This window comes from Oncorhynchus nerka, linkage group LG9a (genome assembly GCF_034236695.1).
Source record: "Oncorhynchus nerka isolate Pitt River linkage group LG9a, Oner_Uvic_2.0, whole genome shotgun sequence".
Taxonomy (NCBI): domain Eukaryota; kingdom Metazoa; phylum Chordata; class Actinopteri; order Salmoniformes; family Salmonidae; genus Oncorhynchus; species Oncorhynchus nerka.
Genome location: NC_088404.1, coordinates 53,657,870 through 53,681,739, shown reverse-complemented (window position 1 = coordinate 53,681,739; position 23,870 = coordinate 53,657,870). Strand labels below are relative to the sequence as shown.

Below are 23,870 nucleotides of genomic sequence, written 5' to 3'. Positions count from 1 at the left end.
TATCCGTCGAATATCCAACCTGAAACCGTCTTTACCTCGGTGTATATCTGATAGTCACAGCAAAGCAGGCTAACAGGGCAGTAGAACTCACATTTCAGCGGGTCTTTTTCAGACTGATATTATGACCTGTGACATGGTTGGGGGGAGTGACCCCTGCTTAAGTTTTTTTCTGCGTAGATGTCGCATAATATGGTGTCAGTTTAGAAGGTCCGCGTCAAAATGTTTGAATTGATCATTATGTACTTTTGGTCGGAGGTGGTCACACCTGCTGAGGTTGTGATTTCAGGTATTAGGCCAGACACTGTTGATTGCCTCAGTTGTTGGCAAAGAAGTTTACTGGCCAGTTCCTTATACTCATCGTGGTTTTGTCTGGATTTTAAGTGAAGGTCCTCTGTAATGTGATTCTCTCTTTATAGAGGCCTGCCGATGGCGTGGTTGAGTGCCTCTGATCAATGTCGTTTGTAAGGTTAGCAAGTTCTGTAAGATGCCCTGACCTCTTATTCATGCCGGCGTTATATGATATGATCTGGCCACGTAGGTGTGCTTTCAGCGCTTCCCATAGGGTGTACATTATTGTCTCTGAAAGCCGATTTAACAAGTGACATCAATAAGGGATCATAGCTTTCACCTGGACTCACCTGGTCAGTGTGTGTCATGGAAAGAGCAGGTGTTCTTAATGTTTTGTACACTCAGGCCCTGGTTACATCTTACAACTGGTTACATGTTTTTTTTTTTTTTTGTGATCTAATCAAGATGATGCAGATACAACAAGTCCCTGTCTACCTCAAGTAAGTGGTCAGAAAGATAATCAAAATTAGTCATTTTCATTTTCTACACCGGTCTAAAAATGTGGGCACAATTTTAACACCAGGTATAAAACAGGACTTCTGTGTGCTATGATGAGTCTGTGCTTTCTGGCTTGTCATTGTTCCCGTGTGTCCTGCAGCTCCACTGAAGGCTTGAGGATTAGTTGGCTGTGCACAGACAAAGCCCCCCTTGGAGTTCCTAGTTCCCGTTCCTCCATAAGGCAGTTGCCATGGCAACGTACCATTTCTCCCTGTGAGACTTGGGAGGAGGACCAAGAGCTGCAGACTGCAATGCAAAGCTGACGGAGGCGCTTCAAGTAGCTCGGCTGTATTGTACAGGGTTCAGTAGGCGCCAAACGGAAAAAGAGCGGGAGGAACTGCTTATTTCTGTTCTCCGTTGCAAAATGTTTTGCTATGGTGTCAACAACCCAGATTTCAGTAACACAACATGCCGCTCCAATGCTTTTCAAACAATCACTGGTTGGATAGAGAGAGAGGGATTCTTAAAACCTTGTAACACAAACACTTCAGGGTTTATTTGCAGCTCTGAATAACACAGATGCTGTCGCAATGTCAATGTTCAGCCTTAGGAACAAGACAAATTGTTCCCCTAGTTTTCTAGCACATATTATGTTACAATGTCCAATAGCCTGGCTGGCAGATCTGAAGTCAGTCATCAGAGACAGTGCTCTTGTTAGAACATCTAGTATCAAAACATGTTATCACTTCTTTACCCGTCTTTAATGAACAAGTCTTAACGATTGTAGTAGTTGTGCAACATTGTGAATCCTACTCAGATTTATGACCTTAAACTGCACGACAGATTGGTGTATTGGCTACACATTATCAGAGTTGGTTCACACTAATCAGTGATTTACAGTAATTCAATCAAGTGCATAGAAAACCAATCAACGCTAACTCCCTTTGGCCATAAGTCTTGGTACAGTACAGCGGTTGGTTATAGCACTGCGCAGTGTTAAGAGGATCAGTATTGTCACATGACCCCAAACCCTACCAAGCTGTTCACAATCAAGCACTGAGAGCTTGGTTACTATGGTGCCCATCCACTGTAATAAGTCACTCAAAGCATTGCTTTCATGATGGGATGAAATCACGCACACGCAGACACACACACACGTGCGCACTTTGAACAGTTACAGGTTTCAATGTGGTCGAGTTCGACACAATTCTATAAGCCTATGGGTCAACAACACACGGGCACGTGACAGGTTTATAATATTAATGACAAATCAGAGAGGAAATGTATTAAAGACATGGTTCCTTTAATAAGATCTGTCCGCGTATGACATTCAATGGTGGGCTGTAATGATATTGCTGCTTGATACATACAATACATCATCGAGCACGGAGCACAGTAGTTTAGCATGAGTTATTATTAGTACGACTTAGTTTAACCCGTGTCTTATTAGAACCTCAGCATACAAACCCCTAAGAAGTCTTTTCAGTCCAACATGGTTGTTGTGCTGCATTCAAGTCCATTCAAGTCGTCATCTATCACTACATGGTTACACTCTGGGTGTAGACAGCCACAAATGGATGGATTACACTACCGTAGCAGTGTCAGTATAGAATGTTGCCGTGTTCCTCCACATCCCGATACAGAGGGAAGACGAGGAAGTAGTAGTATCGGACACACAGAGTATAGGACATGCTGTAGTCTAGGTGTAACAGGCCTAGGTGTCAGGTTGGAGGCTGTTAAGTAGAAGGAGTCCCATTGCATATAGTTGCATTGAGATTAGAGCTATGCACTAGACATTCTAAATGTGCATTCCTACCGGAGTGTAACGCTCTTGGAGCATTTGGTGCCATTTTAAATTCGACATCTCAAACAGAGTTGGGACTAAATATGGACATTACCTATGGCTCTGAATGGGGATGAGACAGACAGGTCGGTAAGAAGAGGTATATCTGGGTCGGAGGGGGTTGGGCGGTCTACTTCTTGAATGGCGGAGGAATCTTGATGTCCTGACCCTTCTCCAGCTTCTTCTCACAGTCGATCAGGTAGTTGACGCCGTCCACCACCGTCTGCACTAGCTGGACCTGATCACAGAGAGAGAGAGAGTCAGTGGGCGTGTTGGAGAGAGAGAGAGAGAGAGACGACTGCATCGCAGACCGCGCCAGATCTCACAAGATCCAGTTAACACATCAACTAAGCACATCGAATGACATAGGCCGAGCAATGTGATGCCCGACGGCGCAGTCGATGACGTGGCACAGGACCAATGGTTGCTGCAACAACTGCAATGAGGTCAGCCTGGAGTGTTCGAGGTCGACCGCCTTGCAGCCAGACTGTGCAGAATCCCTGATCGACGGTTCATCTTGCATCCCGAATAACTGCCCGTTATGTCGTCCAGGTCAGTGATTCGGATTCTGAGCCCTGCTTAAACCGATAACCTCAATCACGTGGACAGAGACTGTGGACGGTCGAGAGTTGTCTCGCTCTCTCTCTGTTCCTCACCCTCTTACGCTTTTGTTCTCTCTTTCCCGCATTCTTTCACTCACAGACCTTGCCCTTGCATTCCTCACCGATTGGTTCTGGAGAGCTGCAGTGTGTGCGCCCCCCCCCGTACCTGGTTAAAATAATCAACCGCATCGTGATTGGTGTGTGTGTGCGTCTAAATGCAGTGTTCGCGGAGGATCTACAGGTAAGTGCCAAAATGTAAAGGAAACACCGACATAAAGCGTCTTAATAGGGTGTCCGGGCCACCACGAGCCGCCAGAACAGCTTCAATGCGCCTTGACATAGATTGTACAAGTGTCTGGTACTCCGCACACATTGTGGCTCTCCAGGACCCACGCCAGCAAAACACAGTACAGAGTAGTCCCATTGTCTTCTTTTATCTATGTCACCATCTCGCATGCAGACACAGGCATGACAGCATGACTGGGTACACAAGGGGTTACACAACACACAAACAGAGGCAAGACGGTCTCGCTCTCCTCGAGACACTGTTCAAGCCTTCCAGTACAAGCCATGGCCGCATCTCAGTAGTCTAAAACGGCTTCCTCGCTTGTGTCCTCTCATTTACTATACAGAGCTGTAAAGCAAATGCATTTGTTACTCTTCACCGTATTGTTTTGGCCCACCTTCTCAGATTCTGAATAACAGCGTATTGACTTGCCTTCTTAATCCCTTGGCTCCTAAGGAGCTGAGGCTATCGATGAATGTCCGCCATCTCAGTCGGTTCCTGGCAAGTTTTTCCAGGTCGTGCCTTAGCTGTAATATCCTCATTTGGGATAATAACTGTTATTGCATTGCCTTGTATTGTTGGCGCAAGTAAAGGAGAGGAGTGGAGAGTACGCCATTTTAGACTATTTGAGATGCACACCGTGGCCGTGTGTGTGTGTGTGTGTGTGGGTGGGGTGAATTTTCCCCTAGCACAGATCTAGGATCAGCTTCCCCTTCCCAATCCAAACTGACTCAAGATCAGTGTCTAAGAGAAACTTCACCCTACACTCTGTATTCCTTATTACCTCTGACTGGCCCAGTCTGTCCAGGTTGGAGATGTCAAAGGTGCTGCCCACGGCTGCAGTGTCCACTCCTCCGGTACCTCTCTTCTGCAGACGCAGGTTGTCCAGGATCTTTGCGAAGCGGGGGTCCTGCAGTGGGGTCAAAGACACACACTTTTACAGACGCGCCATTGAGAGCATCCTGTCGGACTGTATCGCCGCCTGGTATGGAAACTACACTGCCCTCAACCGCAGGGCTCTCCAGAGGGTGGTGCGGTCTGCCCAACTCATCACCAGGGGGCACACCGTCTTCCCTCCAGGACACCTACAGCACCCGATGTCACAGGAAGGCCAAAAAGATCATCAAGGACACCAACCAGCCGAGCCACGGCCTGTTCACCCCGCTATCATCCAGAAGGCGAGGTCAGTAAAGGTGCATCAAAACTGGGACCGAGACACTGAAAAACAGCTTCTATCTCAAGGCCATCAGACTGTTAAATAGCCATCACTAGCCGGCCTCCACCCAGTACCCTGCACTGAACTTAAGTCACTAGCCGGCTACCACCCGGTTATTCAACGCTGCACCTTAAGAGGCTGCGGCCCTATGTACATAGACATGGAATCACTGGTCACTTAAATAATGTAACACTAGTCACTTTAATAATGTTTACATCCTGTGTTCTACTGTATTTTAGTCAATGCCACTCTGACATTGCTCATCCTAATATTATTTTTCTCTTAATTCCATTTTTTTTTTTTTTACTTGACTTAGATTTGGTGTATTGCTGTGAATTGTTAGATACTACTGCATTGTTGGAGCTAGGAACACAATCATTTCACCACACCCGCAATGCCATCTGCTAAATATGTGTATGCGACCAAAACAATTTTGACGGGGCACAAAAACGTAGGAAATGAAGAGATACTATCTGAAATTGTCCAACAGGAAACCCTCGTTTCCGATGTAAAAACGTTTTGCTAGGGTGTGCCCTCACAAGCACGGCCCTGGTGAGCGAGGGGAAAGGGATTTTCAGAAGACAAATGGGCCTTGAATGACTGGCAAGCGGGGATCTTGTTGGTCGCTGGTGTGAGGGTATAAAGTTTGTGTGTTTGTGAGTGTGTGAATCTGTATAGGGGCAAAGATGTATTATCTTAGTCAGACGTCTTACAAAGAAAATTCATCTTGTTTCAAGAAAATTGTATCTTATCCCACGTGTCAAGCTTTTTTAAGTCAAAATAGGCAACATTATCTGCCAGTGTAGTCAGATAATGTATATTGGTAAGAAAAAAAGTAATTTAAAATTTATTAGCACTCAAAACAAGATAAATACAAATCTAGGTAAGACCGTTTTTGCCGTGTATATTTGTTGAGGCACTGAGTAGATATTGCTGTGTGTGTGTGTGTGTGTGTGTGTTACCTTGCTGAGCTTGGGCAGATTGACGTGTACTCCAGCGCGGAGCCCAGTGCCCAGGTTGGAGGGGCAGGTGAGGATGTAGCCCAGTCTCTCATTCCACATGAACTCCCAGCCTTTCTCCTGGATAAGCCTCTCCACCTAACCAAACATGACATGAGATCTTGAGATTAGATGAATACTAGATTGTCATTTGTCTTGCAAACATAGACTGTCGATCAGCAGCCATATAGTGATTGGGTGTGGGTGTGTGTACCTTTGTCTTGTCCAGACATCTATGATCTTCAGAAAACCCAGGTTCTTGTACGCTACCATGTTTTATTGTGGGTCCTTCACATGAAATGTCAACTTTGGGACGTTATATATATATATATGGTATGTACTTCAGGAAACTATTCAGGCCCCTTGACTTTTTCCACATGTTGTTACATTACAGCCTTAATCTAAAATGGATTAAAACAAATTATAATCCACAGCAATCTATACACAATACCCCATAATGACAAAGTGAGGTTTTTAGACATTTTTGCAGACGTATACATTTTTTAAAGTATTATATATATATAAAGTAAAGGGTCTGAATACTTATGTAAATGTTATATTTCTGCTTTTATTTTAAATCAATTATCAAAAAATAAAAAATAAACCTGTTTTTGCTTTGTCATTTTGGGATATTCTGTGTAGATTGATGAGGGAAAAAAACAAATTTGATCAATTTTAGAATAAGGCTGTAACCTAACAAATTTAGAAAAAGTCAAGGGGTCTGAATACTTTCCGAAGGCACTGTAGACAGGTGTGTGCCTTTCCAAACCATGTTCAATCAATTGAATTTACCACAGGTGGACTCCAAGTTGTAGAAACATCTCAAGGATGATCAATGGAAACAGGATGCACTTGAGCTGAATGTAGAGTCTCATAGCAAAGGATCTGAATACTTATGCAAATGAGGTATTTCTGTTTTTTATTTGTCATAAATTTGCAAACATTTTTTAAAACCTGATTTTGCTTTGTCATTATTGGGTGTTATGTGCAGATTGATGAGGAACATGTTTTATTTAATTCATTTTAGAATTAGGCTGGGGGGGTCTGAATACTTTCCGAATGCACTGTACTAATACCTGTGTGTAGTGTCGTCATTGCTACTGTTTGGCCATTACTACTGTTCAATAACAGTCCTCGCTTTAACAATTTGGTGTCTCCTGCGTCTAATGAGGAACTTGGAACAATTAGATAAATAACTAAAGTGTGAGTGTGTGTGTGTGCACCTCTTTCAGGCCTGTGCAGAAGCGGTCAAACACTCTCTTCATGTTGCCTCCCTTCTCCATAGAGATGACCCTGGTGTGGTCCTCCTCATTGATCCAGATGAGGAAGGTCTTCGTGTTGTTGTGCCTGAGTGGAGATGGTTTAAAAATCACAAAACACTCTCTTAAATCAATACTTCCAATTTATTTTTGGGAAATCAACGGATCCCACCGCTGCCACCAGCGTACGTAGACTCGTTTTGGGGGAGCTGAGCTCAACCATTGATATCGATGCTTTTCCTTAATGTTGGGTAAACAAAAAAAAGAAACACGGTGCTCGGAGCCCTCGTCATAATGGATTGAGTGAGACAAGATCAATATACGACTCAGAGATCATTTTCCTATTCTCCATTGCACCAGCTCGAGTTGATGTCCCGGGTTCCGTTTAACATACATGTAGCTGCTTCATAACTTCATGCACAAAACACAGAGGTGATGGTCGCCGTCTACAGTATTGCCATATACGCAGTAATCTCACAGTAATGCATCGTTATGCATACAGTAATGCAATACAGTTAAAACATCTCATTGTAATTGCACTGTAATGAATTGCACTCAGTAAAAACTGACTTCCTAAAAACAATCAGAGAAAGTAATGGATCGGTCTGGAGCCAGGAGAGCGGAGGGCAGGATGAAAGGAGGAGGGCCGTCAAACGGAGAGTGAGAGAGGGTGAATTATGAAGGAGAGGAGAAGAGTTTGGTATGATGTAGGCACAGGGGGGGGGGGTAAGAGGAAAGCTGGTTATCGATGCTGGAGCAGCACCAGGCTATTTCTGGGCACCAGGCTATTTCTGGACACCGGCTGAAACTCAATGCGGAGAGGGCATTGTCTGCAGGGCCATAGCCAGGTTCTGAGTTTTAGCGAGGTTTTGGATGGGGGTGAGAGGGGGTTGACTTTCTTATAAACATAAAGAAAGTCAAAGCTCATTTACTGCGTTTCTATACAATTTACAAACTCTAAAATGTATTTTGGAGAACAGCAAAAACAAGCAAAAATGACCCCAGCCATTATCACATTGGTTGCTGTACTTCATTCACCTCAGTCAATCTACAAACACATAGCCAATTTAGTTTTCCCACATTTTGTTATGTTGTAGCCTGAATTTAAAATGAATTAAATTGAGATTTTTTGGTCACTGGCCTATAAACAATACCCCATAATGTAAAAGTGGAGTTGTTTTTAGACATTTGTACAAATTCATTCAAAAATAAAGATGAAATATCTTGAGTCAATAAGTACTCAACCCCTTTGGTTATGGTGAAGCCTAAATAAGTTCAGGAGTACAAATGTGCTTAACAAGTCACATAATAGGTTGCATGGACTCACTGTGTGCAATAATAGTGTTTAACATGATTTTTGAATGACTATCTCATCTCTTTACGCCACACATACAATTATCTGCACGGTCCCTCAGTCGGGCAGGTAGCCTAATGGTTAGCGCGTTGGGCCAGTAACCGAAAGTTTGCTGGTTTGAGCTGACCTGGTAAAAAAAAAAAAAATGTTGTTCTGCACCTGAACAAAGCAGTTAACCCACAGTTCCCCAGGAGGCCGTCATTGTAAATAAGAATTTGTTCTTAACTGACTTGCCTAGTTAAATAAAGGTTAAATAAAAAAATACATTTTTTTTAAAAGCTGTGAATTTCAAACAGATTCAACCATAAAGACCTGGGAGGTTTTCCAATGCCTCGCAAAGAAGTGCAGACATTGCATATACCTTATAGCATGGTGAAGTTATTAACACTTCGGATGGTATGTCAATACACCCAGTCACTACAAAGATATAGGCGTCCTTTCTAATTAAGTTGCCGGAGAGGCCAATGGTGTCTAAAACAGTTACAGAGTTTATTGGCTGTGATAGGAGAAAACTGAGAATGGGTCAATGACATTGTAGTTACTCCACAATACTAACCTAATTGACAGAGTGAAAAGAAGGAAGCCGGAACAGAATAAAAAAATATTACAAAACATGCATCCTGTTTGCAACAAGGCACTAAAGTAATACTGCTAAAGAAAAATGTGGCAAAGAAATTAACGTTGTGTTCTGAATACAAAGTGTAATGTTTGGGGCAAATACAATACAACACATTACTGAGTACTACTCTCCATATTTTCAAGCACAGTGGTGGCTGCATCATGTAATGGGTATGCTTGTAATCGTTAAGGACTGGGGAGTTTCAGGATAACAAATGATGGACCAGACACTGGGAGATGAATTGATCTTTTAGCAGGACAATAACATAAAACATAAGGCCAAATCTACACTGGAGTTGCTTACCAAAAAGATGTGACTTAAATCTACTCGAAAATCTATGGCAAGACTGGAAAAAACGACCCAGAAAAACTCACAGCTGTAGTCGCTGACAAAGGTGCTTCTACAAAGTATTGACTTAGGGGTGTGAATACTTATGTAAATGAGATATTTCTGTCTTTCATTTTCAATCAAGTTTTCACTGTCATTATGTGGGATTGTGTGTAGATGGGTGAGATGATTTTTTATTTAATTAATCCATTTTGAATTCCGGCTATAACACAACAAAATGTGGAATAAGTCAAGAGATGTGAATACTTTCTGAAGGCACTGTATACAATTAGCCGCTGTGAATTAACTCACTATAATTGACAGAGCGATCTATTGGCAGAAAAAGTATTTTATTAACAAAAGGTAAACAAATACATTTGCTTTACAGATTCTATTTTTTTGTTGTTGCAGTTTTACAGCTAATTTCCTGCAATTCTACACATTTTGCCATGCCGTATACCACGTTAATATGATACCTGAGCAAGAGTGACTAGCTAAAGCAATGGGGGCCCCTGAGGTCAGGTCCCCTGGGCATGTGCCCGGTCAGTAATTCGGCCATGATAACTAAAAATGTAGATAGCTGGCAAGACTAACTGGACTCATTTACCAATTTAAAACATTTGAATTGACTGGTGCAATGGGCTAGTTGAGTGCCTTTCTATAGCTAGCTTTCCATCCAATTGGCAACAGATTTGAATGTGAATATTCTCAAATCCGCATTAAAAACAAGAAGCGTGTTTTCCCCTCCAAAGATGTTTCCGTCAAATTGGCTTGTTGCAGATAAAACGCTGTGTGTGGTGAGGTAGTGTACGTAAAATAACCTTTTGCATTTTCAACTCTACTGATGGTTTTGCTCACAATTTTTTTTGTGCCTTATATGGTAAGTGTGCCCACTCTGGTATTGGCAAGTGTGCACACCGCTACCGGCACACTGTTGGCTAGAGTGCACCTGTAGCCTACCGGATGAGATTATTATTATTATGGACAAAAGAGCGAGTTTACTTTTGTTTGTCAAACAGCAGTCAAGCTTCGATTATCATGTCACCAGAATAAGACCCTCTATATTTATTGGAAAGGAGCATCAAGATCACCACCTTGCACTTTCACCACCCTGTGAAGTTCATCATCATTTATTGAATCTTATTGCCTAATAAACCGCATTCTTTCCCAACAAATCAGTGGGAGGACCACACAACATGTCACCGTGTGACTCCAACTTCGATAGGATGGTTATTATAGAAATATTTGCGCATGAAAGCGTTTCCACTGACATTTCTCGCATAATTCATTTTACTGATACAAAACAAATCCCACCTTGTGGAGTGTATTTTGTTTTGTAGTCATTTAGAAAGTTTACCGAAAAATTTCCTGCAGGCCTGTCATGAAATTGTACTTTACGCGCATAAAAAGGTTGGATGGAAACCTGGTTAGTGAGTGACATATAACAAGAGAAAAATAGTCCAAATGAAATCAGGAAATCTGTAATCAATTGAGCTGTTTTTGCCCAGGAGATCTCAGTCATGTAATTTTACATCTAACTAAGATGTTAGATGTTTGGTGCAGTGTTTCTAAAGTGAACAGAACAAAATGTACATGAAAACTAGTCTTTTCTCATTGAATGACAACAAACACGTAATTAAAGAATCCCTACTGTTAACCAATCACAGCCGAAAGGGTGTAGACTTCATCTACTGAACTGGGACCACCCTCAAGAAAAAAGAGGTGCTCGAACAGCAAAGAATTTAATTTAAAAAATGCACCAAAACCAACACAAATTTCACAACATTTTGTCAGAATATATGCGCGAACAGTATCAACTGGGAAGCATACAGTAAGCTATAGTAGTACGGTGGCCCTAGACAAACTTAGAGTTATGTGCCTTGCTCAAGGACACGTCGACAGATTGGTATTCGAACCAGCGACCTTTCGGTTACCCGACCAACACTAACTGCTAGACTACATGCCACTGATGCACGTTTAAGGCTCAATCTAGAGGAGCTACAAGCTAGTGGGCATTATTTTGCTAGAAGAGTCATGGTGATGTGTAGCATGAACTGTATGCAAATAACTGTGAAACAATCAAAATCACCTCTCACTGTGATGACTGTTAATGACCACTAAGGGTCCGTATCTATAACTAACAGGTGCTTACCAGATACCGCGTGCGTCTGGCCAATCACGAGCCATCCCCGAACAGGTCAGCAGAGGAGACACGGGTTTGTCAAACAGGAAGTGGTCCTGTGTCAACATGGTAGAGACAGGAAATGCGGTCTTAATGAAAGTGGAGCAATATCAATGTCCCCCCCCAAAAACAAATCCTTGCTATTATTTCCCTTTTCTCACTCTCCTTTATGTCCTTACAACACGTAAAATGGATTGGCCTCTTGACTCACGTCGATGAGCTGCTGCTGCTCCTGGTCTGTCATGTGGGTGAGGCTGTAGTAGGTCCCCGCCAGGTCCCCCTTCAGGCCAGCTAGGGCGTCAACCACCACCCTCTCCACCTCGCGGCGTTCCGCCCGGGTACATGCCGGGGGCAGGCTTAGCCCCCTGATGCTACGGCCCGTCCTGACCCGCGACGACAGCACGTAGCGCTCGTCAAAGTTGCCAGACGTGAGCTGCAAGCGGGGAGAATTTTTTTTTTTAAAAGAATGAATGGCGTCTCGTAAACAGTATCACAACACCAGCATTGATGGAGGACATTTGTGAATGATCTATGATCCCCAAAGAGCAAAAGGGTTTAAGCCAAGTTAAGACATGATAGTTTCTATATTTTGTTCTCTTAACAAATTATTTGTATGCCATATAATTCATTGTAGCTTATAATATATTCACGTAACATAACATTCCAGCATGTGCAATGGGATGTACTACATAATTATATAATATTAGCTGGTATAACTGATTAGTGTAGTGCATTGACTGTATATGAATGGACAAAGACAACATCACACCATTCATTGCTATGTGACGACTCTATGGCGCATTTGAAGCTCAGGAAGTCTGTTTTTATCTTAGTAAGAAGTCTCATGGCTGGGATTCTCAAGACATAGCATTTGCAGCTTGAGCTACTCCAGGAAGTGCTGTTGCAAGCTGCGACCAGGGGAGTACGACTGCCCCGTCTCATGGAGCACCTCAAGTTGAATGCCGACCGGGGTACTGCAGGCTGCAACTAAGCTCTCCTTGTAACTTATTCTGTGTGCGATTTTAAAATCATTGGTTCAAGGACATACATCCGGTGTAATAGAAGCAATTATTGATACCATGATTGTCTTCGAATTTGTTCTTTATTTGCATGAAGATTGACCGCGAAGATTGCCATTTTCCCATTCACTACAATAGGGGACCCTGCTTCATTAAATCAACACCTCGGTGGGCCTTGAACTTCATGGCTTCAATGAAAGGGGGCAGTCGTTCTCCCCTGGTGTAGTGTCCAGCGAGTGAATCTGTCCACCTTCTAAACGTTAGATAACTTCACTGTCACATCTAGGGTAGCGTCCCAAATGGCATCCGACTCCCTATGTAGTGCACTACTTTTGACCAGGGCCTGCACCCTATTCCCTACGGGGTCTGGTCAAAAGTAGAGCACGATCAAAGGAGTAGGGCGCCATTTGGGACGCAAACCCTATACTGTGGTTTTCAGTGAAGTTGCATCTCTATACCTTGCTGGAGTCCAAGTCGGTGGGATGGGTCATAATCTGAGGGTCGTAGCCATTGTGCCGCTCCTTGATGACTGGGTCAAGGAGGTCTGCAAACACCTGAAACCCCCACATCCACATCAGAGGTCTGACCACATAACATCATCATATAGCCTACAACAGTTGTCACACCTATAAGCTGAAAGGATGGGAGTTCTTTAAATGATCATTGTCACTTTATAAACTACTAGACAGGCTTACAGTATAGTATTGTAATGCAGTTGAGTTAAGCAATAAGGCCCGAGGGGGTGTGGTATATGGGAAATGTCCACTCACTGGCCGGGGCACTAATGCACAGTCATAGCCACATGATGAGACAGAATATCATCTGCATACGAGTGAGGAAATAATAATGATATCACTTTCTATTTTGAGAACCTTTCAAGCAATGAGATCCCAAAATGACACGGTCTCCTTTATCCTAAAACCAGCACCCCCGCTGGTGCTGTGGTAGTGGGCCTCAGTCTAAAACAGGACTTGAGGGTTGGATGTGCCTTGTAATAGAATGTGGTCCATGAACTATTGCACTGATCATTTTAGATGCCAAAAGTGTTATATAGGCCACAGGGTAGTCATTCATTCTCAATGTCTCTGAGATAAATGTAGACCATTGACTAAATTGGCTATTTATGGCAAAAGCAATTGCTTTTCTTTGTCGTTAAATATGCTCCACAACTTGACCTTCAACAATACATTTAGGGGGTCTCTGAAAATGTTACTAGCTGTCAAATCCTTTCTTCCTCCCCGTGCTCATTTCCCCAAATCCTCACCTTCCTCTCAAAGCTCATTGGAGGATGAGGTCCAAAGGGAGGGACTTCAGATCCTCTCCTCCTACTCTTTGAGAGAACAAACACAGCCTACGGATTCACTACACTGACCTTGAACTACTGCCTCCAAACTAATGCCCCTTGCTCTGACCTCATATGACTCCTCATCCCCTGCCACCATGCCCACGGTCTTGATGAAGGGGTGCCCGGGGTTGTCCACGCCAGTCTGGATGGCCTGGTCCAGGGAGTACCCGTTGGGCGTGGTCTTGTCCACCAGCTTGGCATAGATGGCTGGGGTCAGGTGGCTGGCCATGCAGTTGTTGTGCTTGCGTAGGTCCGGGTACTCGGCACTGTCAGGACACAGTCAGTCACTCACCCCCAAAAATTGCTATATCATTGTAACTGAGAAACAACCACAAGGACAGTTTAAAATTCGAAATGAAATTGGAAATGTGCACATGACTAATTAGGGTTCATTATTATGATGCTCCTGAGAATTATAACCTAAGACTCACTGCAAGTCAACACCTACACAGATTTCCATCTATGGCTCTGATTGTTAAGAGATAGCTATAATTATAGGTTGGTTACCTGTGCTTTTCTTTGGCATAGCCTACCACTAGGCTTTTGGCATGTACTGCATGCATGCGCTATTTATACACCTGGCACAGAGCGATGTCTTCGCCAACGACATAAGTGTATAGTAGCCAAACTTGATACAATCTCGTCACACCAGAAGTTGAGCATTCTTTTTACAATCTGGTCACACCAGAAGATGAGCATTCTTTGGAAATGGAATATCCAATCATTCTTAATACACATTATGCAATCAGATTTTCCAGCTGAGCATTTTGTCTACAGCACCTCCACTCGGTGTTGGGTTTGCGCTAGATTGTGCCTATCATTAGGCCTATAAAGTCACAAAAGCAGAGTTTTCCCTGACCCCATGCAGGTCATATAAGGTCGAATCTAGACAATTCCACCATGGTTCAGGAAAAAAACCTGTCTCATCAACAACTCAATTAGAACATATCAATGTGGCCTAGTATTTGTTGGCAAAACATTCCCTCGTGGAACCATGTAGCATTCAGAGAATGATTGAGAAAATATGCATATTTAATTATTTATATCTATATTAATTATTCATCATTAGGCATAAAGAACATGTGGTGCAATATAAATTAAATATATCTCGAGAATAAACTGGTTTAGGTCGGGTTATAATTTTTACAAATAGGTTAGTTTATGATCGAAAGACTCGATATACCACATTCGTCTCCCAGTCGCTGGCATTGCTTTGATAGTAAAATTATTTCATTGAGGTCAGCATATTATTCACGTATTAAGCTACTCTATCTAAATACTTAATGACAATGTGGCAATACGCTCTCGCACTTTTCATGGCTAAACTGAAAATGTCCATCTATAGCAGTAAAGGGCGTCGTGGCTTACCTGGCGGGGTACACTCTCCGTGCTGGCGCTCCGGCGGTGACATGTTCACGATTGAGCAGAAAGCCCGCTGTCAAAGACCCGGCTCCAATTAATGACAGAATCCTCACATTTCGTTTGGAGGACAACATTCTGGCGAAGTTGTTTGCCATTCTTTTATATCCACAGTTCAAGAGGTAGGGATGGATGAAAGGGAGCCTTGTTGATGCTAAGCGTCTAAAAGGAAAGGATGAAATCAGAGAGAGTGGATGAGTGAGACTGGAATAGAGGAGACTGCGTGAATGCTAAGGGGTTCAAGAGAGTACAGCAATAGACGAAGCCGTCTACACTACACGAACGCAGCTGTAGGCTACACTGTAGTCTGTCTGTATTTCCCCCTCCCATAGGTCTACACACTGGACACATAATTACTTATTTTAGTTGTGGCTAGACGGTGAAAGCAGGGTGCAAAGTGCATCTGTGGATTTTTGGATATACTCACGGACAAACGTCCCACAACTACAAGTAACCATGCAATGCGTCATGGATGGGTGTAGTAGGCTTTGGCAAGCGCTATAGTTGAATCATTCATGTGAAATTCGAGCAAATCGATAACTCTTGACAATTCCTTAATTGGATTATCAATCAATGTATTGTGGTTTGGGTTTGCGTAATTACCGACCAGTCACCATGTATTGCAGGAACCAAGAGTTTAGAAAGGGGCTGACTTTTACCAGGGATTAAGGACAAGTATAGTGACTAAATACCTTGCTTTTGACACAACTTTTAAAGATGCCTAGAAAAGCACACAGTCCTGTTCAGCTACAGCCTAATTCAACTGAATATATAGGCTATGAAAGGGAATATTGGTACAGTACTCTATTGCCTTAAGAGATCATGTTATGGTATTTAAACGGGCTTTATTGAGTGGATCTGCATGGGTAGGTACTTTATGCCATCACGTGGGGAAAAAACAAGAGCATTACTGTAGAAAACCAAAGGCATTATTCTGAGGGAGACTTGTAGGAAAGGCTATTTAGTAGGGGATAATTCAGTGATCAAGACATGAAATGAGGAAATAGCAAGCTTACATGGGTTATCTGATCAAAGTTCACAGGAGGAAATTATGCAAGAGGTGTTTTATATACAGGCCTATGGCAATTCCATTGCAGGATAGATGATTGCATAACATATGCTTTTGCAATATAAGTTAGTTAGTATTAAAAGACGAAATGCATATGCTACATGACCAAAAGTATGTGGGCACCTGCTCGTCGAACATTTCATTCCAAAATCATGGGCATTAATATGTACTTGGTCCCCCCTTTGCTGCTATAACAGCCTCCACTCTTCCGGGAAGGCTTTCCACTAGATGTTGGAACATTGCTGTGGGGACTTGCTTCCATTCAGCCACAAGAGCATTAGTGAAGTCAATGTCATTGTATGCTGTAGCGTTAAAATGTCCTTTCACTGGCACTAAGGGGACTAGCCCGAACCATGAAAAACAGCCCCAGACCATTATTCCACCTCCACCAAACTTTACCGTTGGCACTATGCATTGGGGCAGCAAGCGTTCTCCTGGCATCCACCAAACCCAGATTCGTCCGTCGGACTGCCAGATGGTGGAGCGTGATTCCTCACTCCAGAGAACGCGTTTCGACTGCTCCAGAGTACAATGGCTTTACACCACTCCAGTCGACTCTTGGCATTGCACATGGTGATCTTAGACATGTTCAGCCATGGAAACCCATTTCATGATGCTTCCGACGAACAGTAACAGTTCTTGTGCTGGCGTTGCTTCCAGAGGCAGTTTGGAACTCGGTAGTGAGCGTTGCAACTGAGGACAGACAATTGTTACGCCCTACACGCTACAGCATTCGTCGGTCTTGTTCTGTGAGATTGTGTGGCTTACCACTTTGAGGCTGAGCTGTTGTTGCTCCTAGACATTTTCACTTCACAATAACAGCGCTAGCAGGGCATAAATTTGACAAACTGACTTGTTGGAAAGGTGGCATCCTATCATGTTGCCACGTGGAGTCACTGATCTCTTCAGAAAGGCAATTCTAATGCCAGTGTTTGTCTATGGAGATTGCATGGCTACGTGCTCAGTTTTTTTTACACCTGTTAGCGACAATGTGTGGCTGAAATAGCCAAATCTACTAAATATTTGGTGTAACTGCAATAAATAATAATCGTTTAACACAATACAGTGCAGAAACAATTGCAATTGAGTTAACATTCATGGCAAACCAATTCTAAAAATGTGTACATTTATACTTTGGAAGTCAATTCTTGTGGCACACTACAGATGTAAAATATATGCAGGATAGTCTCACCTTGTTGCAGTACCCAGGTACTGGATGGCACTGTCTGTTGATGCCTTTGGCTGCCTGGCAGACCTGTGAGAGGCGTGGTGTCTCCTTATCTCCCTTAGAGTGGATTGTGCCTACCAGAGAACCTGATAAGACACATCATGACTAAGAATTTACATGCTCCCCTCCCCCCAATACCATAATATCTAACCATATATATATATATATATATATATATATATATATATATATATATATATGGCATATTTAACTCCCAATGACCTTATAGGTATCTTATCATGAATGATTATCCTATTATGCAGATTATTTGGGTTTCAGGTAAGGGTAGATATTATGGTATATATATATATATATATATATATATATATATATATATATATATATATATATATATATATATATATATACACTGACTGTGCAAAACATAAAGAACACCTGCTCTTTCCATGACAGACTGACCAGGTGAATACAGGTGAAAGCTACGATCCTTCATTGATGTGACTTGTTAAATCTATTTCAATCAGTGTAGATAAAAGGGAGAAGAACGGTTAAATAAGGATTTTTAAGCCTTGAGACAATTGAGGCATGGATTGTATATGTGTGCCATTCTGAGAGTGAATGGGAAAGACAAAGTATTAAATTGCCTTTGAACGGGGTAGGGTTTGTGTCAAGAACTGCAACGCTGCTGGGTTTTCCACACTCAACAGTTTCCAGTGTGTATCAAGAATGGTCCATCACACAAAGGACATCCAGACAACTTGACACTGTGGGAAGCATTGGAGTCAACATGGTCCAGCATCACTATGAAACACGACACCTTGTAGAGTCCATTAAAAATGAATTAACAAAAAAAAATGTGGTCGCTCTCTTTCTCGGCCATCTATACACACAATACCCCATAATGACAAAGTGAAAACATGTTTTTAGAAATGGTTGCAAATTATTTAAAAGGAAATACAGAAATATCTAATTGACATAAGTATTGACATCCCTGAGTCAATACTTTTCTAGAAGCACCTTTGGCAGCGATCACAGTTGTACGTTTTTCTGGGTAAGTTTCTAAGATCTTTCCATACCTGGATTGTGCAACATTTCCCTATTACTATTTTCAAACTTTTTCAAGCTCTATCCAATTGGTTGTTGATCATTGCTAGATAACCATTTTCGGGTCTTGCCATAGATTTTGAGGTAGATTTAAGTCAAAACTGCAACTCGTCTACTCATGAACATTCACTGTCTTGTAAGCAATTCCAGTCTAGACTTGGCATTCTTCTGAAAGGTGAATTCATCTCATCTCCCGGTGTCTGGTCGAAAGCCGGCTGAACCAGGTTTTCCTCTAGGATTTTGCCCGTGCTTAGCTCCATTTATTTTATTTTTTTATCCTGAAAACCTCCCCAGTCCTTAACGATTACAAGCATATCCATAACATGATGCAGCCACCACTATGCTTGAAAATATGGAGAGTAGTACTCAGTAATGTGTTGCATTGGATTTGCCCCAAACATCACACTTTGCATTCAGGACAAAAAGTTAATTGCTTTGCCACATTTTCTGCAGTATTACATTAGTGCCTTGTTGCAAACAGGATGCATGTTTTGGAATATTCTGTACATGCTTCCAACTACAATGTTGTTTGTGCATCCTCAGTTTCTCCTATCACAGCCATTAAACTCTGTAACTGTTTTAAAGTCACCACTGGCCTCATGGTGAAATCCCTGAGTGGTTTCCTTCCTCTCCGGCAACATAGTTTGGAATCAGCACGTGTATCTTAATAGTTACTGAGTGTATTGATATACCATCCTAAGTGTAATTAATAACTTCACCATGCTCAAAAGGGATATTCAATGTCTGCTTTTTTAGTTGTACTAATCTACCAATAGGTGACCTTCTTTGTGAGGCATTAGAAAACCTCTCTGGTCTTTGTGGTTGAATCTGTGTTTGAAATTCACTGCTCGACTGAGGGACCTTACAGATAATTGTATGTGTGGGTTACAGTCCATGTGTCCATGTGACTTGTTAAGCAAATGTTTACTCCTGAACTTATTTAAGCTTGCCATAACAAAGGGGCTGAATAACTGCAACTCGGCCTGACACACTAGACCCACTTCAATTTGCTTACTGCCCCAATAGATCCACAGACGATGCAATCGCCATCGCACTGCACACTGCCCTATCCCATTTGGACAAGAGGAATACCTATGTAAGAATGCTGTTCATTGACTATATCTCAGCATTCAACACCATTGTACCCTCCAAGCTCATCATTAAGCGCTGGGCCCTGGGTTTGAACCCCGCCCTGTGCAACTGGGTCCTGGACTTCCTGACGGGCCGCCCCCAGGTGGTGAAGATAGGAAACAACACCTCCACTTCATTGATCCTCAACACTGGGGACACAAGGGTGCGTGCTCAGCATCCTCTTGTACTCCCTGTTCACCCATGACTGTGGCTACGCACACCTCCAACTCAATCATCAAGTTTGCAGATGACACAACAGTAGTAGGCCTGATTACCAACAATGATGAGACAGCCTACAGCGAGGAGTTGAGAGCCCTGGGAGTGTGGTGCCAGCAAAATAACCTCTCGCCCAACGTCAACACAACAAAGGAGCCGATTGTGGACTTCAGGAAACAGCAGAGGGAGCACCCCTCTTTCCACATTGACGGGACCGCGGCAGAGAAGGTGGAAAGCTTCAAGTTCCTCAGCATACACATCACTGACAAACTGAAATGGCCCACCCACACAGACAGTGTTGTGAAGAAGGCGCAAAAGCGCCTCTTCAACCTCAGAAGGCTGAAGAAATTTGGCTTGGCACCTAAAACCCTCAAACTTTTATAGACACGCCTGGTATGGAAACTGTACCGCCAACGCATCACCGGTGGCAAACTACCTGCCCTCCAGGACACCTACAGCACCCGATGTCACAAGAAGGCCAAAAAGATCATCAAGGACCACAACCACCCGAGCCACTGCCGGTTCACCCCGCTATCATGCAGAAGGCGAGGTCCGTACAGGTTCATCAAAGCTGGGACCGAGAGACTGAAAAACACCTATCTCAAAGCCATTAGACTGTTAAATAAACATCACTAGCACATTAGAGGCTGCTGCCCTATATACATAGACTTGAAACCACTGGCCACTTTAATAAAGTGACACCAGTCACTTTAATAATGTTTACATATTTTTCATTACTCATCTTATATGTTTATACTGTATTCTATTCTATTCTACTGTATCTTAGTCTATGCCACTATGACTTTGCTCGTCCAAATATTTATATATTCTTAATTCCATTCCTTTACTTTAGATTGTGTGTATTGTTAGATACTACTGTCCTATTTGTCACGCCCTGACCTTAGAGAGCCTTTTATTTATCTGTTTTTGGTTAGGTCAGGGTGTGATTAGGGTGGGCATTCTATGTTTTCTATTTCTTTGTTGTTTTTGCCATGTGTGGTTCCCAATCAGAGGCAGCTGTCTATCGTTGTCTCTGATTGGGGATCATATATAAGTTGTGATTTTCCATTTGGTTACCTGACAGAACTGTGTGCTTTTGTTATTTTGTTGTGGTGTTCAGTTAATATTAAAAATCATGAACGCCTACCATGCTGCACCTTGGTCTCCTTCAACCCACGAGCGCCGTTACACTGTTAGAGCTAGAAACACAAGCATTTTGCTATAAAAATCTGCTAAACGTGTGTTTGTGACACGTACAATTTGATTTGAATAGTTCTTGACTCAAGACATTTCAGATTTAATTTCTATAAATAATTTTGGAAAATGGCCAAAAAACATTATTTCATTGATTTGTGTATTGTGTGTAGGCCAGTGACAAACACATCTCAGTTTAATCCATTTTAAATTCAGGCTGTCACAACACAATACAGTGCAAAAAGTAAATGGGTGTGTACCTTCTGTAGGCACTGTACCACTGATTGTCTGTCGTTTAGGATAATGTGCTTTACAGCTCTGACCTTTGAACAGGATAGGGTTTCCGATTTAGACTATCAGGTGCCTTTTATCACATATACTTGCTGATAAGCAAAGGACAATGGAGTTGGCCAGGAAAAATCTGGACACTTTTAAAGCAGTTAGGTTTACTGCCTGTTCACTGTGTCCAGTCATGAACCAAAACTGTGATAAAATAATATAATACCTAGCAGCTTGTTTAAAAAATTGTGACAGGTACAGAAATTTTAACTAGAAATGAACAAAATAAGAGGTTTATGACATAACAGAACTGGTTTGCATGATCAAGCCTTGCTTGAGAACTAAATTATAATTTTAGCTCCCAAACCAGGGTTCACGACTCCATGTGGGGTCAACTGATAAGAAGACGGGGTTCGTGGGAGAATTTCCAAAATCCTGAAGAAATGTTTTTATGATTGTGCTTGATTCAAAGCTTATCAAAGTCAGGGGGTGTGGTCAACAGTTTACACCTCTTATACAGTACCAGTCAAAAGTTTGGACACACCTACCCAATCCAGGGTTTTCTTTATTTTTACTATTTTCTACATTGTAGTGGAGACATCAAAACTATGAAATAACACATATGGAATCATGTAGTAACCAAAAAAGTGTTAAACAAATCTAAATATATTTTATATTTGAGATTCTTGAAAGTAGCCACCCTTTACCTTGATGACAGCTTTGCACACTCTTGGCATTCTCTCAACCAGCTTCATGAGGAATGATTTTCCAACCAAAGGCTTTGATTGAGTTCTAATTTGAAAATATGAAGTATCCTTATTCATGTCACTAAGGGAGAGAGAAGAACATTTAGAACATTTACATTCCGTCAAAATATTTTATTGTTAGACATCAGGGATCCTGTGGGGAGGAGTGAGGAATTTAGGGCAGAGGTCAGGTCAGATGAAGTGAGGAAGAACAGATATCACAAAGGTTCTGTCTAGCAACATAGATGTATTGGCTTTTCAGATGTGTTGGAGACTCAGCATAGGAGAAAGGATTAAATATCAGTACTTGTGTTAATATGTTCTTTGTCTTATGCAGCTGTATGTGGGTGAATAAACTTGGTTTGAGCTTTACTAAGCATCTGTCCGACTTAACAGCTTCTATCTATGTAATTGTCTGCATCATTTCCAATCCCTCATATATTATTGTTCAAAAACTATATATACACTGAACAAAAATATAAAACTCAACATGCAACAATTTCAATGATTTTTACTGAGTTACAGTTCACAAAAGGAAATCATTCAATTGAAATAAATTAATTAGGCCCTAATTTATGGATTTCACATGGGCAGTGGCACAGCCATTGGGGGGCATAGGCCTACTCACTGGAGCCAGGCCCATCCACTGGTGAGCCAGGCCTAGCCAATCAGAATTAGTTTTTCCCCACAAAAGGGTTTAATTACAGACAGAAATACTCCCTCTTCCTCCTCCCCAGATGATCCCACAGGTGAAGAAGCCATATGTCGAGGCCCTGGGCTGGCGTGGTTACAAGTGGTCTGCAGTTGTGAGGCTTGTTGGACGTACTGCAGAATTCTCTAAAACAATGTTGGAGGTATAGAGGAGGTAAAATGATGCTAAGGGTATGGAAATTAACATGAAATTCTCAGCTCTGGTGGACATACCTGCAGCCAGCATGCCAATTGCCTGTCCCCTCAAAACTTAAGGCATCTGTGGCATTATGTTGTGTGACAAAACTGCGCCCAGCACAAAGTGCATCTGTGTAATGATCATTCTGTCTACTTAGCTTCTTGAAGTGCCTAATGTTAGCAATTAGCGTTAACTAGCTAATCCTATCCTTGCCATGGTGGACTAGCTAGCATGTCATCACCCATGGGTTCTGGGAAAAAGTCTAACTATATGAACGATGAGCTAACGTAACTAGCTAGCTAAACGTAAACTAAATATCCGTGCCCTGGTGGGATAACATTAGCTAGCATGTCACCACGTGGAAAAGCGTGACTACACGAATGGTGAGCTAATGTTAACTAACTGGCTAGCTAGCTCACAAAGGACTTGTTGGCTCAATGTTTTCCCATAGAAAACACAAATGGTTTTGTTCCACGAGTGCATCTGTTGTACATGATTAACCAAATGACCTGTGAAGTCAGTTATACATGCCAGCAGGGATAGAAATTAAGCTAGCCCGAGGCTAGTACTTTTCAAACTGGGATAGTAGACAATGTGCCCAACTAGCCTGACATAGCAGTGAAATCTTGCCTTTGCAAACATGGCATGCCACAGATTTAGGAAATTAATGTTACCTGGGCAAGTAGAAATTGTGGTCTGCTGGCCGTGCCCAAATCCTTATGTTACATTCCCTACATGTCAGTCCCTTTCAGACGATCCCACTATCACTGTTGGTCCTCCTCAGTGACCTCACGGCTG

At 42.3% G+C, this 23,870-nt stretch overlaps 1 protein-coding gene across 2 annotated transcripts; it reads right to left on the bottom strand.

Annotated features, from left to right (window-relative positions):
* Window positions 1-2,068: 2,068 nt before the first annotated feature.
* On the bottom strand, window positions 2,069-17,624 carry LOC115134536 (creatine kinase U-type, mitochondrial-like). 2 transcript variants are annotated; one of them, XM_029668629.2, is made up of 10 exons: window positions 17,517-17,624; window positions 15,205-15,417; window positions 13,904-14,102; window positions 12,950-13,045; window positions 11,684-11,905; window positions 11,443-11,528; window positions 6,955-7,078; window positions 5,696-5,830; window positions 4,302-4,427; window positions 2,069-2,867 (listed from the first exon to the last, which is right to left on the bottom strand). In XM_029668629.2, exons 2-10 carry the CDS (start codon window positions 15,351-15,353, stop codon window positions 2,760-2,762), a joined length of 1,245 nt encoding a protein of 414 aa, XP_029524489.2. In that variant the 5' UTR covers window positions 15,354-15,417; window positions 17,517-17,624; the 3' UTR covers window positions 2,069-2,759. The 2 variants fall into 2 exon arrangements, with proteins under 2 accessions (XP_029524489.2, XP_064878763.1); XM_065022691.1 differs by lacking the exon at window positions 17,517-17,624 and adding an exon at window positions 16,724-16,740.
* Window positions 17,625-23,870: the final 6,246 nt, after the last annotated feature.